Source organism: Balearica regulorum, chromosome 5, assembly GCF_011004875.1.
Source record: "Balearica regulorum gibbericeps isolate bBalReg1 chromosome 5, bBalReg1.pri, whole genome shotgun sequence".
NCBI lineage: Eukaryota > Metazoa > Chordata > Aves > Gruiformes > Gruidae > Balearica > Balearica regulorum.
The window spans coordinates 3,594,286-3,612,658 of NC_046188.1; the positions used below are offsets into that span (position 1 = coordinate 3,594,286).

An 18,373-nucleotide genomic window follows, 5' to 3' on the forward strand; every position below is an offset into this window, starting at 1 on the left:
CCTTCCAGGGCAGGTTGGTGTTTCCCCAGGGGAACCCGGGACCCCCGGGACCGGGACGGGGCGCGGGGGGGGGGTGCCCCACTTCCCGCGCCCTCTCCGGGGCAAACTCTCGGGTGTCCGTCGCCGGGGGCAGGGGCAGTTGCTGGGGTCCCCTCCCCGGGGCTGCCCTCTCGCCCGGGGCTGCCCGCTTCCCCCCAGCCCGGCTGTCCCGGGGCCGGCGCTCGGGCGGGAGGCGGTGCCGGTGCCGCTCGGGGCGGTGCGGCCCGGGAAGGGGCGGGGGCGGCGGGCTGGGCTGGGCTGGGCTGGGCTGGGCTGGGCACGGCTCCGCTAGGCTCGGCTCGGCTCGGCTCGGCTCGGCAAAGCGGGGCTCGGCGGGGCTCGGCAGGCAGCGCGGTCCCCGGAGCCGCAGGTAGGTGCGCGCCCGGCTCCCCGGCCCGGCTTAACCCGGCTCGGCTTAACCCGGCCCGATTTATCCCGGCTCGGCTCGGCTCGGCTCGGCTCGGCTCGGCGGAGCTGCCGCGCTCCCGGCCCGGCTCGGCCCCCCCCCCCCCCCCCCGGGCTGTTGCCGCGGGTGGGCCCGGCGTGGGGTGGCGTGGGGCCGGCTTGGCTGCTTGTTGCGCTTGGGGGATGAGTTGGTGCCGGAGAAGTGCGAGCGGCTCCGGCTGCAGGAATGCGAGTCATTTCCTCCGCCCGCCCGCGGGGACCCGAAGGCGAACAGCGGCCGGGCTGCTCCGCTGGACCTCCGCCCGCCCCCGCCACGGCCCCGCCGCGCCCGCGGGCTCTGTCCCCCCCCCCGTGGGTCACACTCGTCCCGGGTCCCCTTCTCTGCGGGACCCCTCGCCCGTGGGTCACAGTTACCCACGGATCCCCCTTGCTCGTGGGTCACGCTCGCCCATGGGTCCCCTCGCCCTTGGGTCACACTCGCCAGTGGGTCCCTTTACCCGTGGGTCACACTCACCCACAGATCCCCTTACCCCTGGGTCGCACTCACCCACGGGTCCCCTCACCCATGGGTCACGCTCACCCACGGGTCCCTTCCCCCGTGGGACCCCTTGCTCGTGGGTCACACTCACCAGTGGGTCCCTTTGCCCATGGGCCACACTCACCCATGGGTCCACTCACTCCTGGCTCCTCTTGGCTGTGAGACCTCTTTTCCGCGGTTGTATTCACCCGTGGGCCCCGTCATTTGTTGGTCCCCTCACCCGTGGTCCTCTTGGCTGTGGGTTGTGCTTGCCCATGGGGTCCCTCACCCATGGGTCACTCATGGGTCCCGTCATCTGTGGGTCCTCTCACCCATGAGTCCTGTCATCCATGGACCCTCCCGTTTCTGGATCACAGTCACCTGTGGGGCCCGTGGACAAGCAAACCCACCCGTGGGTTGGCCGTGGGGATGCCGTGGCTCAGGGTGCAGGCTGATGCCTGGTAGTACCCCTAACGGTCTTCTCCGTGTTTCCCACCGGGGATGCGAATCCCCGCCAGGTTCTGGAAGTGGCGAGGATGAACCCACGCAGCTCTTAAATTGAGCTTTAACCGACCTCGTGGCAGCGAGGAAATCGGGGCTGAGGTTTCCCGGGATGGAGCTGAGCTCTCCCAGGACCACGCTTGGCGTTCCTGTGGCCTTTGACTCGCACGTGGGAGTAAGGCGGTGCCCGTCCCTGCCGTGCCCCGGGTCCCCCGCCACCTTTGCTGTCGTTTTGCGGTCCTGAATCAGCTTTTTTTTTTCTGCCGATGCGTTCCTGGTCATGAGGATGTTTTTGTTTTTTCCTCTAAGCCAAACTCTGCTTTTCCAGAGATGCTTCGGCGTGGCGCGGATGGAGCTGGGCACGCGGAGCTTTGCTGCTCTGCCTAATTCCCGGGCTGGTTTGCGTCGGTGTTTTTCCACGGGGCTCGCTCACTCTCTCCGATTCTTGGATAGAACAGGGATTAATTTGAGCTCTCTTGCTTGAAAGCGATGTTGTTTCGTTTAAAACTCCCAGTCCCGAAGGCATATTGGGGTTTGGTTATAGGTACTGGCTTTTTTACTATCGTTTCGTAAAAGGGTTTCTTTTTTTAAACTGGGTTTATTCAGGCTCTTTAAACCCAGAGTCTGTAAGCAATTATTCCATTACATGAAAGTCAGTACGCTGAAAAAGATTAATTCAGACCAGATGTAAAAATAAATGTGAATTTCAAATTAAGATGATGTCAGCTCCCTCCTGCTAAAAAAAAAAAAAAAAAAGGCAAAAAAAAAAGCAGCCTTTGGACTCCAGATGGAGTACACAAATGATGGCGGTGGTTAAAATATCTGCCTGCTTGTTAATTGAGTTTTATGCTTGCTTTTTTTTTTTTTTTCTTGTCTGAAAAGCAGGCTTGGGATATTTTTCAAACACACACACACACACAAAAAAAAAGCTTTTCCCAGTTGCTGCTGGGGCAGAGAAGTTTATGAACTTTATGGAGGCTCTGGCATGGCCGAGATGCTCTCCCAGCCGGAGAACTGGCGAGCGGCGCTGGCGGGGGAAGACAAAATCCCCTCTCTGCCCGCCCCAGGATTAAAAAAAAAAAAAAACTTGATTTGGCTTTGTTTTGCTGGATCTGGAGCTGAGGATGCTGCGGACCGCAGGAGGGCAGAGGGGGGCTCTGGGTACCCAAGGCACGGTTGTGTGCGTTTCGGCATAAAATGGAGCTGGTTTTCGGGCTCTCGGCTGTCTGCAGAGCCCTTCGCATCCTTTTTTTTTTTTTTTTTTCCCCTCCCCCTATGCATAAAGCATTGCGCATTTCCTGGAGCGGGGATGGGTTTGGGCGCTGATCCCACGTACGGGAGTATGCCCGGGAGCAGGGTGCCAGGGATGGGGCTCCCCAAAAGTGCTTTCCCCCGGGAAGGAAGGGTTTGCCGGAGTATCTTGGGGAGGGGGTTATTAAATAGGGAAGTCCGTGGTTTGGAAACTCGAGCGTGGGGATGCGGGATGGTGACACTGGCCCTTACGGCTGCTTGGTGGTCCAGAGGTCCCGCAGCCAAGGCCTGGGGCCAAATCCCAAGGGATTTACGGATGCCGCTGCTAGTGCGGGCTGCAGCCTGCCGTGGAGCTGCTTTGCATCCATGTGCATCCTTCGGAGCGATGCCTCCGGTCCCGGGAGCTGCACCTGAGCACTGGGAAGTTGTGGCTTGTTGCCGGCAATGCCAGGAGATGTTCATAAAGCCCCCAGGAACACGGCGGGGACAGGATCCGGAGCCGCCCGCCCCATCGGGACGTGGGGTGCCCTGCGGGGGCTCTGCGCTGGACCCAAGCAGGGTCCCCTCCAACCCGTCTTGATGCAACTGGATGGTCTTAGCAGATCCTGCTCTAATCCCGAAGGCTTGGGGCAAAGTTTTCCGGAAGGAAATAAAATGGAAGGGGCTGGTTCAATAGCAGAAGAGGGAAGAGGAAGAGCAGGCGCCATCCCTCCCTCGCTGGAGCCTGTGCCGGTAAAATCCATGTCTGTGTGCATCCTCAGCAGAGGCTGGGCGGCTTTATTTATTTTTCAGTGTGCCAAAGGAAGGGAATGAAGAGGCCTGGAATGGCTGTGCCGTGGGTCACAGGCGGAGGGAAAACCAGTGCTTCCAGGCCGGATTCAGCTTCGTGCATGGCAAAAGGACGGGCAGGGGGAGCAGTTTCCCGAGCCGCCGCGGCTCTGCCTGTGTTCCCCCGTGCCCTGATGCCACGTCCCGCGGGGCTCGTCCCCAGCGCTGGCTGCGATTGCAGCTGCGGCGCAAAAAAGGAGGTGACGGAGGGGCCGTTATCCCATTTTTGGGATGATGCGCTCGGCTCGTCCCCAGCACCCGCTCTGCCTGTTGGTGTTGTCCCGCTGTAGCAGCCAAAGGGGAGGAAGAGGAGGAGGAAGAAGAGGAGTGTTGCAGAGGTGGAGACAGGCGAGTTCCTGGGGGGACCTTCCTCGCAGAGGCTTTTTGGATGCCTCCAGCGCTCGGGGGCATCTACTGGGGCTGGTGGGGCTGGCCCCCGGCTGCCCAGGCTGAGTTTCCAGCATCCAAATAGCTTTTGTGGCAGATGAAGTAATGTAATATTTATAACCGAGTCCTTTTTTCCCAGTGAAGGTCTCTTTCATCTGCCTCTCTTCATTAGGAGGAAACTGTTGAGTTCATGAAGAATTGGAGACGATTTTAATTACGGGGCAACCGCAAGCAGGAGTTAATCTAGCTCTTGGGTTAGTAGAAGCTGCATTGACGGCCTTAAAACTTGTAATAACAGCTCACGCATACCTGCGCCCTGTGATGTGGGGTAAAACTGACTCTAAACTCTTAAAAACAAGAAATTCCTGCCCTGTGAATTCATCTTCCCATCTCGCTCGGCACTTCGAGCTGCCTCCCGCTGCGAGACGGCCCGTGCCTACGTGTGGGTCCCGTGCTGAACCCCTTCCCTCGCCCCCGGTGTGGCTGGGGAGGGCTGGAGCAACAGCCTGGCGATGGGTTAGACGGCCGATAGGGCAGAATTTTTTTTTTTTTAAAAAATGGAAATTTTGACAAGTGAGTGATGGAGAAATGGGCTGGATCTGTTTGGGGACTGGGGGTCACGGCTGGGTCGAGCGGTCGGCACTGCGACGGTCTGGCGGGTACCACGGGGGTACAAACCTGACCCAAAACCACGGGTACAGAGACTCAGCCGCTTCTTTTAAACATAATTAAATACGTGGAGGGGAGGAAGAAACGCTGCACGTGCAAACCAGCCTCATGCACGCACAGAAGCTGCGCGCTTGCTTCTTTGGAAGAAAAACCCACCTCAGCCAGCAAGTTCAAGCGATGTTAAATCTCCAACCTTGGAATCGCATCCAAATTTATATTTCCTATGAGATCCTGGCACGCTGCTCCGGCACCTCTATCTGAACCGGGCCCAGCCTCCGCCTGCCCTCGGCCGTGTTTGCAAGACCCTGCGCCGAATAAATTCCCCGCCGAGTCAGCAGCGACGGCCCGAGCTGCTTTTCCAAGCCGCGCCGGCCGGCAGGTTTTATTGCGTGATGTTTTCTTTACAGCAAAGCTTTGCGATGAGGTTTATCCCGTGGTGTTGGTATGAGGGAGGGAGACGGTATTCTGGCAGCCTGGGCTGAAAAACACGGCGGATCGAGGAATTTTCTCCGCGTAACCCCAGAGTTACAAGGCGCGTAAGGCGTTCGCAATGCTTTCCCGTGGAGTTTTAATGCTTTTTTCCCCTATAGCAGGGAAAACGCGGCTGGAAGACCTGGATCTCCTGGCTCTGCGGAGGCTGATCCGTGCCTGAGGCCTCATTCCCGGGGTTTTTTCCAGCTGGCTTTGCTCTCCGGATGGAAAACCCCTTGCAAAACTGCCCTGGCTGGAGATTGCCACTCGGGCTGAGGGGGGGTCACCAGTGTCACCCCCCCTCACTCCGGCACGGCGTTCCAGGGGGGCTCTCCCTGCAATCCAGCCTCTTCCCAGCTCGGAGCCGGGCATGTTCGTGCCTCATGTCCTGCCGGAGCAGGAGCGATTCGGCAAGGGCAGTCGGCGCGGGGTCCCGGGGAATCAAAGCTGACATTGTCGGAATGAGCAGCAGATGCTCGGAAAGAATTTGCCGGCGTCTGGCCGAGGCTGCTGGAGGCACATCGCCCTGGAAAGGGCTTTTTGTGCCCGCTCGCTAAATCTGCTGTGGCTCCAGCTCGCAGAGGGCTGGCAGAGCCCCGGGGGAAGCTCCTGGAGCTGGGGGGGGTGGGTGTCTCACAAAGCCACCGGCCACCCCCATGGTGCCCTACACAGAGAGCGAGGTCATCATTCAGCGGCAGAAACTGGAGCGTTTTCTATACAAATACCAAAATACATGAGGTTTTGGGGTTTTTTCCTCCGGTGTTTTGCTTGCTCTCGCAGGTAGGGCCCTGCGGAGCTGCTGCCGGGAGAGATATTTTCTTTGGCTCCGGCGGTGCCGTCCCCACCGAGCCGCGCGATGCCCGTGCTCCGCTGACGCCAGCTCGGGTGTTTTAATCCCTGATGCTCAGGGACCAATTTAGGCTGCGGGAGGAGGAGTAAATATATTAACCGGCCCGGCTCCCGGGGGGGTGGACAGCCCTGGGATGCCAAGAGCATCCCAGGGGGACGCAGAAGCTGCACGGTGGGGCCCGATGCCTGGCCCCTGCCTGGTTTTTAGAGGCAGTGAGGTGATGAGCTGTGACACTGGGGGTTTTGTCAGCACCCTGAAGACTCGGTTGCGTTTCCAAGCGCTTTTAAGAAGGTGTTTTCCTCGGGGATCCCGCTGCGAGCAGGGCTTGGTGCAGAGGCTGCGGTGAAGGGATCTGTTCCCGACCGGTTGCTCCGGGCTCGTTCCTGCGGCAGGGATGCTGCCGGGCCCCGGGTGCGCGGTGCCGACGCTGCGGTGCCGACGGCAGAGAATAACCTCCCGGTTTGACCAATAAAACCGGGGTGGCTTGTGCCTGTGGCTGGAGTTGTGAGCCAGCTGTAGCCCACGGGGCTATGGTGGGAAGATGCTCTGGTGCACCCGTTGGGGCTGCAGGAGACCTTTGGGTGGGAGCGGGGTACCGGAGGGTGCCCCGGGGCGCTTCTGCTTTGCCCGGGATGCGGCACCCTCCCTGCCGCAGCCTGCGCAAGTTGCTTCACGCCCAGCCCCGCGTCGGTGCACGAGAGCTGCCGGGCACCCGGCTGGGGCGAGGATGTTTGCCAAATACCTTCAGCCCCATTTTGTGCACCGCTGGGATTTTTAATGAACCTTGAAACCAACCCGTGCGCTGCGCTGTTTGCTCCCAGTTGGGATCAATCATGTCTGGGCACGGCTGCGATACACAGCTGCGGTGTACGGATGCATTGTACGGCCACGACGTACCTGTGCAACGCACGGCCACAATGCACGGCCACAATGCAGACACAATGCATAGACGCAATGCGTGGCCACAATGCATGGCCACAACGCACGGATGCAATGCATGGATGCAATGCATGGCCACAATTCATGGCCACAACGCACGGATGCAATGCATGGATGCAATGCACGGCCACAACGCACGGATGCAATGCATAGACGCAATGCACGGCCACAATGCATGGCCACAATGCACAGATGCAATGCATGGCCACAATGCATGGCCACAACGCACGGATGCAATGCATAGACGCAATGCACGGCCACAATGCATGGCCACAATGCACAGATGCAATGCATAGACGCAATGTATGGCCACAATGCATGGCCACAACGCACAAATGCAATGCATAGACGCAATGCACGGCCACAATGCGTGGCCACAATGCACAGATGCAATGCACGGATGCAATGCACGGATGCAATGCATGGATGCAATGCACGGATGCAATGCTCAGCCACGCTGCATGGAGCCTCGGTGCTGCAAAGCCAGACTGGCGCGGTGAGAGAGCCTCACCTCTGGATTTCCCAACTTCTGCAAAACCCCAGTAACTACCTAACACAAAGTCACCTCAGGGCACTTTTTTTTTTCCCCTGCTGTACAAATATGCACGTTAAACTGTTTTGGAAACCAAAGGCATTTTCATTTAGACCAAAGCAAATATTTGGTGAAGAGGGAGACGCTATACCGTCCTCAGTGCCAGCATAAATCCTCGGGTTAGAAAAAGGGGAAACTAGGTCAGATTTTAAAAATTCTGGGTCATGATGTCATGTGTGCAGTTGTATCCCTGGGGATGGTCGTGGAGTAAGAAGCGCTTAAGGAATATTTACCTCTAAAGTAAAAATTGCCTGGGGTTAGTGCTAGGACGGCTTCACCCGCTCGGTCCCGGTACGGATTTAGGCAACCGCTGGGAAATGGCAAGAGACGGCGATTCCCATCTGCAAATCACTGTTAGCGCTTGGCTTGGTTTTATTTAACCCCGGGAAAGAGCTGGGGGAGGTGATGCTGGAAGGAGTGGGGGGTCCTGCCGCCGGACCCCGCACCGGCCCCTCGTCTTTCTGCTGTTCGCAGCAAAACCTCCCGCGCTGCCGCACCGCTCCCCTCCAGCAGAGCCGGGTTTGTTCCCAGCAGATAGACTTTTATTTTTTTTAATTATGCCAGGAAAGCCTTTCCTGAGGTTTTTTTCTGAACCGGAGTCGGGAGAATAAAACTGCTGGGTCAGGATTTTTGGGCTTGGCTGCGATCTTGCGCTGCCCTAACCACGGCGCCGGGGTTGGGATGCGGGGTGGCTGTGGTGGGGTGTGCTCGGGGATTTCGGGGCGTCCCCTGTGATCACACACACACACCACACCCCCCTTATTTCTGGGGGATGTGGTGATGGGTGGGAAGAATGCCCGCATCGGGGTGCGGGGAGCCAGGGGTGCTGTGCGCAGCGCTCAGCCCCCGTCTCGCCCGCAGGGATGGCGCCCGCGGGGACCGAGGCCGCCCCGGCCTGCCGGTGAGGTGCCCGCCGCCCCGAGCCCCGAGCCCGGACCACGATGAACAAATTGACCTTCCACAACAACAGAGTCATGCAGGACCGCCGCAGCGTTTGCATCTTCCTCCCCAACGACGACTCCCTCAACATCATCATCAACGTAAGGCGGCGCGGGGGCCAGGGAACCCCCCCCCGAGCACCGATGTTTTCGTCACACCCAGGGGTTTGCAACTGGGTGCATTTGCAAGCTCCGGTTTTAATTTTGAGCCTGCCCGCTCTTGCCCTGCCCGAGAAACGCACACGAGTTATTCCCCCTGAAGGCTGCGGCAACGTTTTACGCTCTCCTGCTGGTTCTTGACTCGATGTGCTGCTGGCAGCGCTGTGATTTTCGGGGGGTGACCTGCTGCACGCCGTCCCGCGGGGCAGCACAGCGAGGGGCGGGCAGTCCATCCTCCTTCGGTCCTCGCCCCGCGCATCCATCGTGGATGGCAATTCGGAGGGGGTTTGGCTCCGATTCGGACGTCGTATGTAACATGAAATTCCCCGGCTTTTTATTTTTTTTTTAATTCTTCACCACCCAATATTCTGTTTTCTGCCCCCAAAGCTGTATCCCCCGTGCCGGGCTGGTTGCAGCGAGGTCTCCACCGCTGCCCACTGCTCTTGAGCTGCCCTGTGGTCCCCCGTGCATCCCGTCCCTGGGAGAGCTCTGGCCCTGCACCCCGGGGTGGGAGCCTGCTTTTGGGGACCGATATATTGGCCCCATGGAAAAATGAGCCCCACGGCCCAGCCTGTCCCCCCCCACCTCGCCCCGGTCCTGCTTGGGGACCCGGCGGGGGGGTTCGGTGCCGCCTGGCCAGCTCAGCTGGGCACAGCGCAGATGTGGTGGGGACCACGTGTCGGGGTTGTTTTGCAGGTGAAGATTTTGTGCCACGAGTTGCTGGTGCAGGTGTGTGACCTCCTGAGGCTGAAGGACTGTCACCTCTTCGGGCTCAGCGTCATCCAGAGTAAGTCAGGGACTTACGCCGTGGGTTTGGTGCCCGTGGCCGGTCCAGCCTGATGCCGGCACGGCTCAGCAAGGCACGATGCCACCGAATGGGGGAGGGGGGGGGGCGCGTGTTTGCCCAAAAGTGGGTGCAAATTTACCCATCCCTTTGGTGGCCTCGTGTTAGGTGACGAGGAGGTTATGGACACCCCCCCCCCACGCCACCCACCGATGGGTCGGGGTGGGGGGGAGCCAGGGCAGAGCTTGGTGGGATGCAGGGGACGCGCGGGGGATGCTGATGCCACCTCTGTCCCACGCAGACAATGAGCACGTGTACATGGACCTGGCCCAGAAACTCTACAAGTACTGCCCCAAGGAGTGGAAGAAGGAGGCCAGCAAGGTCAGCGGTGAGGTCTTGCATGGAGAGCTGACGGCAGTAAGGCCACCTCTGTCCCCGTCGCAGGTCACTTCCAGGACACGGGAAAAGGCAGCCGAGGGGCGGGGTGGGGGGGGAAGCACTTGGCTGTTAGAGAGCGCGGGGTGGGGGGCCGGGCGTGCAAAATAAACCCCAGATGGTGTTTGATGGCCGTCGCCCCAAGTGCCACCGCGTACCCCAGCTGGGGACGTGTCCTCTGTGCTCCCCACCCCCCCCCCCCGGCAGTGGGAACTTTTTTCCTCTCTCATTTCCTTTTATTTCAGCAGAATTTTTAAGGTTTCCTTTTCTTCCAGTTTCTAAAATCAAGCGCTTGGGGTTTTTTCCCCGCAAAGCACGTTTTAATTATTTCAACGCAAGGTGCCGAGGGGGTCGGTGTGAAGGCTCCCGTGCCGTCACCGAGACGGGGGCTGGTGGGAGACGGGCTGAGGAGGGACGGGGGGGGGGGGGGGGGCTGCAGACCCCTGGGGGTCTCGAACCCAGCCGCCTGCTTCTTTAAATCCAAATCCCCTTCGTGTTTCAGCATATTGGGGAAAAAACAATGGGCGTCAAACTCTAATTCAGGAAAAAAATGCAACCGGTGTTAGTGAGCGAACTCTTCCCTGCGACTTTCAGCCCGTGGGGGGCGAGGGGGTGGCCGTGACGGACGAGGGGCGGGGGGCCAGGATGCGATGCCGGGATCTCCGCGGGAGCCCTGAATATCTCCTCTGTTCCAGGGGATCGACCAGTTTGGCCCCCCGATGATCATACACTTCCGAGTGCAGTACTACGTGGAGAACGGCAGGCTGATCAGGTAGGGTGCACCCACCCCGTCCCCACGGCCGTGGGCACCCACCCAGGGCGAACGGCCGGCAGGAGAGCACCCCGGGGTGCCCCTGGCTCCCGCACCGCTCGCTGGGGCCGCGCGGCCTCGGGATGCTGCGGGACGGATGCTGCTGGCGCGCCCAAAAGCTCGTCCCTTCTCTTGGGGCGGTGGGTGGCTGGGTGCCGGGGGCAGGTGGGGACGCTGCGAGGTGGGGGGGGGGGAGCTTTTTGGGGGGCTGGGGACATGCTGTTGAGGGTTTTGTCACAGCTTAACCCCCGGCACAGCCTGATTTTAATTCACGCCTGTGCCTCTGGCTGGGTGGGAGCCTGAGGTCCCGTTTCAGGGAAAAAACGATTTTCAGGGTCTTGGGCGCGTGGGGACGTGATGGCATCCGCAGCCACGCAAGGACGGGGGGATTTATTCTGGCTGCGGGAGGCCTGGAAATTTCAGCACAGCGAAGCGGCTGCGGTTTTGCATCACCTAATGGGAGCCCAGGCTTTAACGAACGGGGGGGGCAAACGACTCGACGCCCAGCCCTGCTCCCTCTGTAAGAGGCAGGAGGTGTCTCCCAGCCCGTGATCTCGGTCACGGGTGGGTGTCCCACTGGCTCCCCTCTCCTCCCCTCTCTCCTGCCCTGCAGCGACCGGACGGCACGCTACTACTACTACTGGCACCTGCGGAAGCAAGTGCTGCACTCGCAGTGCGTGCTGCGCGAGGAGGCTTATTTCCTCCTCACCGCCTTCGCCCTCCAAGCCGACCTGGGCGACTTCAAGCGCAACAAGCACTACGGGAAGTACTTCGAGCCCGAAGCCTATTTCCCCGCCTGGGTGAGTGTCCCGCGAGGTGGTCCCCACTGTAAGCTCGTGCGAACCCCCGCGAGGCTGCTGATGCTGGGCTGCTCGGAGGCTTCCCGGCCGGCCGGCGTTCCTGCTGCCTCCCCGTCTCTGGCTTCGTCCCGGTTATTAATAACCTCCGACAACTGCCGGGCTCCAAATAGCTGCGGGCAGGGGGGGTTGGGGTCGGCGCGGTGGCTGGGGCGGCCCACGCCGTTGCTGGGGATTTCCCTGCGTGCTGCTGGGATGCTTGTGGGGGGCTTCCCTGCGTGCCACGTGCCATCGCGGCATCACCCCACCATCATCAGGTGTAACTCCTTGGGCTTTGCAGCCCTTTGGGAACTGGGATCCTCCGGGCCAGCAGCAGCCAGGGGTGTAGGCAGCTCCCGGAAGAGTCCTAGAGGGGAAACTGAGGCAGGGCACAGGGTGGCGTGCAGCCCCCGGTCACCTCTGACCGGCAGGCAGAGCTGGGCGTTGGGGCGATGCCGTCCCGGTGACTTTGCGTGGGAGCGGAGCAGGGATCTGTCTCGTATGGCACAGGCAGCTCCCGCTGGGACCCCCCCCCCGCCTTCGGCAGGGACCCCCCTCCCTGCAGCGAGGGTCCGGCGCCAGCCTCTGCGGGGTATCCAAACCCAAGGCGGTCTATTACCGGACAGGTAAATATTAATTAGAGAGGAGCGGCGAGGGGCTGTACGGCCGCGGGTGATGCGCCCGTGGACCCCGAACAGCTGAACGTCCCCCGTGGTTCCCCGCAGCCCCGGGCTGCCAGCGGGTGCTGGGAGAATTAATAAAAGCTGCAGGCGCCGTTGCGCCCTTGATGCGCTTGCTGGGGTTTGCCCCAAATCCGCCAGCTTCTCGTTTTGTTGTCCGTGTCGCTGAGGAGCGGCGGCCTCGGGGCCGCGTCCCCAGCCACGCAGGGACCCCGTGCGTGGCTCTCCCTGCCCCGGCACGGGCGTCACGGGTGGCGTGAGCAAACGCGGAGCAAACGTGCACGTCCCGGTGGGAAATCCTGCTGGCGAGTTGGTGGTGGCTGCTGTATCTATTTTATTTTTTGCTTGCAGGTCCCTCTAAACGAAGCGTATTGCTCCGATTTCCCTTTTCCCTGGAAATCGCCACTGTCCGGGAGCGCCGGGGCTGGCGGCCGGCCCCGAGGGAGCACGGAGCAGCTCCCCTGGACGAGCTTCTCTTCTCCTCCAAACAGGTGGTTGCCAAGAGGGGCAAGGACTACATCCTGAAGCACGTCCCGAACATGCACAAAGATCAGTTTGCCCTGACGGCCTCCGAAGCCCATCTCAAGTACATCAAGGAGGCCGTCCGGCTGGACGACGTGGCTGTGCACTACTACAGGTTGTACAAGGTGAGCTCCGGCCGCGAGCCCGGGCTGGGCTTTGGATTGAGGGCTGCTTTGTATTGAAAGGAGCAACTGCCGAGCGATTCCTAAGGTGTTTTGGGAAGAGCTGCGTTTGAATTGACGCTCGCTGGCTGGAGCAGAGCGGTCTCGAGGGCAGCGCTTCGCTCCCCAAGGCAGGGAGACGCAGCTTTTTATAGTCCTGCCATTTTCTACAAGTTACGGAAAGGTGAGAGGTTTGCCGGGGCACGGGGAAGCAGCCGTGACGTTTCTGGGATCTTGGGAACAAAGTGATTTGTTTGCTGGGAGTTGGTGCTTCACAAACCATTTTGTAGCATCCTTACGTTAACGAGGAGAAGAGAGCACGGGACGCCGGGGTAGGACCAGGTTGGGCTCAAGGGTAAAAGCACCCCAGCTCTGTTTCTGAAGGTCCTTCCAAGTTCTCTGAGGTTAAACCGCTTTTCCAGACCCTTCAGCGAGGATGTTTCTGAGCGGGGAGGGGGGCAGCAGGTGCCTGGGGGTGAGACTGGGGAGGGTGGTAGAGGATGCGACCGGGCGCTGTGTGTGCATCGTTAATTAAACTCGATGATCTTAAGGGTCATTTCCAACCTAAATGGTTCTATGATTAGCGTGGCACCTACGGCGTGGCTGCTGCTGCTGCTGCCTGGGAGATGGGGTGACTACAGGAGGATGCTTGGGCTGGGGGGGGGAGCAGATTTATCCACTTCAGGGTGCAAAGTGTGTATTTAAAAGCATCTTTTTTTCTTTATTTTGCCCTTAGGACAAAAGGGAGGTGGAAGCTTCCCTGACGCTGGGGCTGACAACACGGGGCATCCAGATCTTTCAGGTAGGCAGCTGGGCGAGGGCGACCGCTCGGCTCCTTGCCCACTGCGGCATCCTCAGCTGAGCCCGTCCCCTCTCTTTCTGCAGAACTTGGATGAAGAAAAGCAGCTGCTCTACGACTTCCCCTGGACAAACGTGGGAAAACTGGTGTTCGTGGTGAGTGGCGGAGCATCCCTGCCCGCGTCGCTCCTGGGCTCCGATTTGGGCACGGGGTGGTGTTGCACAGACCCCAGGCACGACGATTACAACCTGGGGGGTTAATAGATGGGCTGCAACAGGACCGGGTGAGAATTAGGGGATTTTTCTCTCCGGGGCTGATGTTCCCCCTCTCCCACGCAGGGCAAGAAGTTCGAGATCCTGCCGGACGGGCTGCCCTCGGCCAGGAAGCTCATCTACTACACGGGCTGCCCGCTGCGCTCCCGCCACCTCCTGCAGCTGCTCAGCAGCAGCCACCGGCTCTACATGAACCTGCAGCCCGTCCTGCGCCAGGTCCGCAAGCTGGAGGAGAACGAGGGTAGGTGCCCCCCCGGGGTGCAAATCCCACCGGTGCCAGGCTCCCACCCGGCTTTTCTGCCCCTACCAACGCCCGGTCCTTGGGCCAGCCCCGGGGCTGGGAGCGTGTTGCGGGGACCCCCCTGGCTTAGGGATGGGCACAAGCCCCGCCGTGGTCCCTGATGGCCCAGTTCCTCCCAGTGCCTCAAGGGAGTGCTTCCCAGTGCCCCGCGTCCCATCTCCACGCTCAGAAAGCCTTTGGGCAAATGTAAGATCTTCCTCCTCACCTTCCTCTTTCCCCTCCTCCTCTTCATCCTCCTCTTCTTCCTCCTCCTCTTTTTCCTCCTCCTTGCCCTCATCATCTTACTCTTCTTCCTCCTCATCTTCCTCCTCCTCGTTGTCATCTTCCTCCTCCTCCTCTATTTTTTCCTCCACCTCCTCATTTTCTTTGTCGTCCTCCTCTTCCTTCTCTTCTTCTTCCTCTTCCTCCTCATCTTCCTTCGGAGGGATGGCACAGCACAGAGCACAAGTTTGAGGCTCCCAATCCCCAGATGCCACCGGGACAGGGCTGGCTCCTGGTGTGCCACCCCGCTGGGCTCGGGTGATTGGGTGCCCCTGGGTGCCCCTGGGTGCCGGGGGGGGGGGTGGCCAGGGTGCCCGGGGGGTTGGGGCGCAGGCTGCCACGTGCCGACAGCGTGCTGCTGGCCTCGCAGAGAAGAAGCAGTACCGCGAGTCCTACATCAGCGACACCCTGGACCTGGACATGGAGCAGCTGGAGAAGCGCTCACGGGCCAGCGGCAGCAGCGCCGGCAGCATCCGGCACAAGCGCCTCTCCCGGCACTCCACCGCCAGCCACAGCAGTTCCCACACCTCAGGCATCGAGACCGACCCCAAACCCAGGGAGATGGGGCCCGAGGATGGTTTTTCGGGTGCCGGTGCCCACCGCAAGCTGAAGACCTGCAGCTCCATGACCAGCCACGGCAGCTCCCACACCTCCGGGGTGGAGAGCGGTGGGAAGGACCGGCTGGAGGAGGACTCCCAGGATGATGGTGAGACACCAGCTGCCCCGAGCACGAGCTTTTCGGCTTGGGTCTCGCCGGGGAACTGGGTCGGAGGGTGCTCTGAAGGTGCACGTCAATGACTCGTCCCACCTCCTCCTCACCTGCAGAAATCGAGATGCTGGTGGATGACCCCCGGGAGCTGGAGCAGGCTGGCGAGATGGAGGTGAGCCCCGACATGTGCGTCTACATCACGGAGGACATGCTGCTGTCGCGCAAGTTCAACGGGCACTCGGGTAAGGCGGCGGCCGCTTTTAATTCCAGTTCCTCAATGTAAGTCACGGCTTTGGTGTTCGGCGGAGCAGAATTAGCCCAAGGTGTCCATTTGGGATGCGGGGAACAGCCGTTTACTCAGCGGGTCGAAGGAGAGATGGGGTAAATTTGGTGAAACTATAAAAAGAAGGGGTTTCCCAGGCGAGGTGCAGGTTTTACTCTGAGCAGGACCGATGCTCCGTGCGGCCACCCTGTAGCACGGGGGGGTGTGCCCAAGGACACCGGGTTATTTGGAGATACCAGGGGACGACGGCAGGAGCTGCCCACGGGCAACAGACGTAGTTTCAGCAATGTTCTCACTTGCTGGCCCCCGCTCTCATTTCCATGAGAACCTCCCTTGCTTGTTTGCCTGAGCACGGGTGCTGTTATCACATGTGTGAGCCTGACTTCTCCGGAACTGTGCCAGCACCCAGAGTCACCTGCACTTCCAGCTCCGTGCTGGGTGCTACTGGGAAGTCTCTGGGGTGCCAGGCTCCCTGGGGATGGCTTTGGGTGCCGTTTCGGTGCAAATTTGGGATGCGTTGTAGGGAGTGCTGGTTGCAAGCAGAGCCATTGGGGCCCTGAAGCAAGGGCAAGCCCCCGAGGGCAGCGGGCACAGGTCCCAAGAGAGCCTCGAAGCCTCAAAATAACCTTCGCGCCCTCCTCTTCCTCTCTCCCCCGCGCAGGACTTATCGTGAAAGAGATCAGCTCTTCCACCTCCAGCTCCTCGGAGACGGTGGTGAAGCTGCGGGGACAGAGCACCGACTCCTTACCCCAGGTACGTGGTGCTGGTGGGACGGGTTTGGTGACACCAGGCTTTTGGGTTTCCCCAACCCCCTTGGCTTCCCGGCGGGTCCTGAGGTCCCTTCTGTGCTTCGCCCAGACGACGTGCAGGAAACCGAAGACATCGACGGACCGGCACAGCCTGAGCCTGGATGACATTCGGCTCTACCAGAAGGACTTCTTGCAGCTGGCCAACCTCTGCCAGGATACGGCCCAGAGCTACACCTTCGGCTGCGCCCACGGGCTGGAGGAGGAAGGGCTCTACTGCAACGGCTGCTTGGCCCAGCAGTGCATCAACATCCAGGAGACCTTCCCCGTCAAAAGAACCAGCAAATACTTCTCCTTGGATCTCACCCACGACGAAGTCCCCGAGTTCGTCGTCTGAGCGCCGCGGGGGGCAGGACTGGCTGCCCGCCCTCGGAGCGGGGGGAGAGGCTGGGGGCTCCCTGCCCTGCATCGGGGGCCGTCGATGCCGCCTTTCCCCGCACCGCTCCCTGCGAACCGAGGCCGTGGAAACCATTGCGCTCGGAGGATCGCCCCGACGGCGGGCGGGATGGAGACCCCCGGGCACGGCGGAGTCCCACCGGCGGTCCCCCAGCATCCTTTCTCCTCCAGATGAGTTTGTGCAAAACACAGGTTGTCTTATTTCGACTGGGAGAAGCGCAACTCGTTTGAGCTAGCGGAAGCCAACCCGTGGTTTCTCCTTGCCTCGTGGCGAGGTGGCCTCTTCTCCTCTTTGTCCCCATCCTCAGCGCTGCCGGTGGCTCCGGCGGTGGCTTGGTGGCGGCCGACGCCGGAGAGAAAGTGCCAGACTGTCGCGTTCAAGTCAAGCCAAAGAAATGTAAATACCCTAAAGGCCAGTATGGGAAGGCAGAATTAAGCAATAACCGGCCGGAGATTTCCGGGCACAGGTGATGTACGGTGGAGGAAGGCACGGCCAGCGGCTGCTGGGGCAGAGCATCAACCCAGTTCTTCCAAAAACCACGTGCTGGAGGTCAGGCCAGAGCGGTCCCAGCGAGGCAGACGGCGGCTGGGAGCTCTTGGAGCCATTTGCAGCTTTTTTTTTTTTTCCTTTTTTTTTTCCTTTTTTTTTTCCTTTTCTTTTCCTTTTCTTTTCTTTTCTTTTCCTTTTCTTCTTTCTTCTTTTTTTTTTTTTTCTGAGAGAGAAAAACCCCCAAACCAAAAAAAGAACCCCACCCAAGAAAAGCAAAAGCAAAGGAAAATGGAAACGAATAGGTCACCTGTAAGGTCACCTGTATTATATTGCAATAATCCATCCCAAACTTTGAATATATAGAGATTACATATATAAATATATCGAGGTATGTATGTTTATATATGTCTGGATCTTATAGACCCATTTGCATTCTACTCCTGCTCTAGAATACCTTTTATACAAAGGGTCTGCCTCTCTTCTTTAATGAACCATATAAACAATCCTATTTTTTTTTCGAAGCACTAAGGTGAGAAAACAGACTTTCCTCTCCAGAAGAATATGTACGCAACCACGTTGTAAGTGTGGCTCTTCCCGGCGCAGCCTCCGTTGTATTTTACCAAGGCTTTTCATGCGTCTTTAAGTCTCTTACAGTTTGAATAGTTCTGCGAAAGGATGATGGTGATGTGCTAGAAAAACCCAAGGGCGGCTTCCGAGTGTCTCCTCGGGAAGCTGACCTGCCCGGGTGTAATATTTACCATCGGTACCGGAGGGTAAAGCATTACAGCAGCTAATATTCACAGCACAATGCCTTTTTAGTCGATATTTTTAATTAGAGTTTAGCGATTGACGGCCAAAGTTTTGCCATATTTTGATATACCACCTTTTTTTAACTGGAAACTTTTCTTAAAAAAAAAAAAAAAATAATGATTATTTTATAAATAAGCACAATCTTATTTTTATAAGAAACGTTGGGGGAGGGAGCCAAGAAGGGGGAACTGGTACCAAAAGAAAAGGAGCGTAGCTATCGGCACGGTGCAAAAAACCCCTCAGTGTGACCACGATGCGGGAGCTGGGAGGGGAGGGCGTCGGGCGCTGCCGTGGCTCTGTGCCGCGGGACCGTGGCACCGGCACGGCGCGTGTCGTCCCCCCCCCCCAGAGCCTGATCTCGCCCGGCACGAGGGATATTACGGACAAATCATGTAGACAGCCGAACGCCGGCGGGGCGAGCAGGAGGCTGGTGGCTGCTGAAGCCTCTCTTCATCTCCCGAGACCGCCCGG

At 59.5% G+C, this 18,373-nt stretch overlaps 1 protein-coding gene across 3 annotated transcripts; it reads left to right on the top strand.

Annotated features, from left to right (window-relative positions):
• Positions 1–285: 285 nt before the first annotated feature.
• On the top strand, positions 286–17,252 carry FRMD6 (FERM domain containing 6). 3 transcript variants are annotated; one of them, XM_075753199.1, is made up of 14 exons: positions 286–409; positions 8,311–8,489; positions 9,243–9,333; positions 9,632–9,774; positions 10,461–10,537; positions 11,190–11,376; positions 12,584–12,739; positions 13,512–13,577; positions 13,661–13,729; positions 13,913–14,087; positions 14,779–15,114; positions 15,234–15,359; positions 16,062–16,153; positions 16,259–17,252. In XM_075753199.1, exons 2-14 carry the CDS (start codon positions 8,391–8,393, stop codon positions 16,541–16,543), a joined length of 1,902 nt encoding a protein of 633 aa, XP_075609314.1. In that variant the 5' UTR covers positions 286–409; positions 8,311–8,390; the 3' UTR covers positions 16,544–17,252. The 3 variants fall into 3 exon arrangements, with proteins under 3 accessions (XP_075609314.1, XP_075609315.1, XP_075609316.1); XM_075753200.1 differs by having other exon boundaries at positions 9,632–9,711; XM_075753201.1 differs by lacking the exon at positions 286–409 and having other exon boundaries at positions 8,439–8,489; positions 9,632–9,718.
• Positions 17,253–18,373: the final 1,121 nt, after the last annotated feature.

Bases quoted from the DNA above. Each gene is read 5' to 3' on its own strand.
- FRMD6 (XM_075753199.1), top strand. From the start codon at position 8,391: ATGAACAAATTGACCTTCCACAACAACAGAGTCATGCAGGACCGCCGC. The intron at 9,334-9,631 runs GTAAGTCAGGGA...TGTCCCACGCAG, and splicing joins CGGGCTCAGCGTCATCCAGA to ACAATGAGCACGTGTACATG. The intron at 13,578-13,660 runs GTAGGCAGCTGG...CTCTTTCTGCAG, and splicing joins GGGGCATCCAGATCTTTCAG to AACTTGGATGAAGAAAAGCA.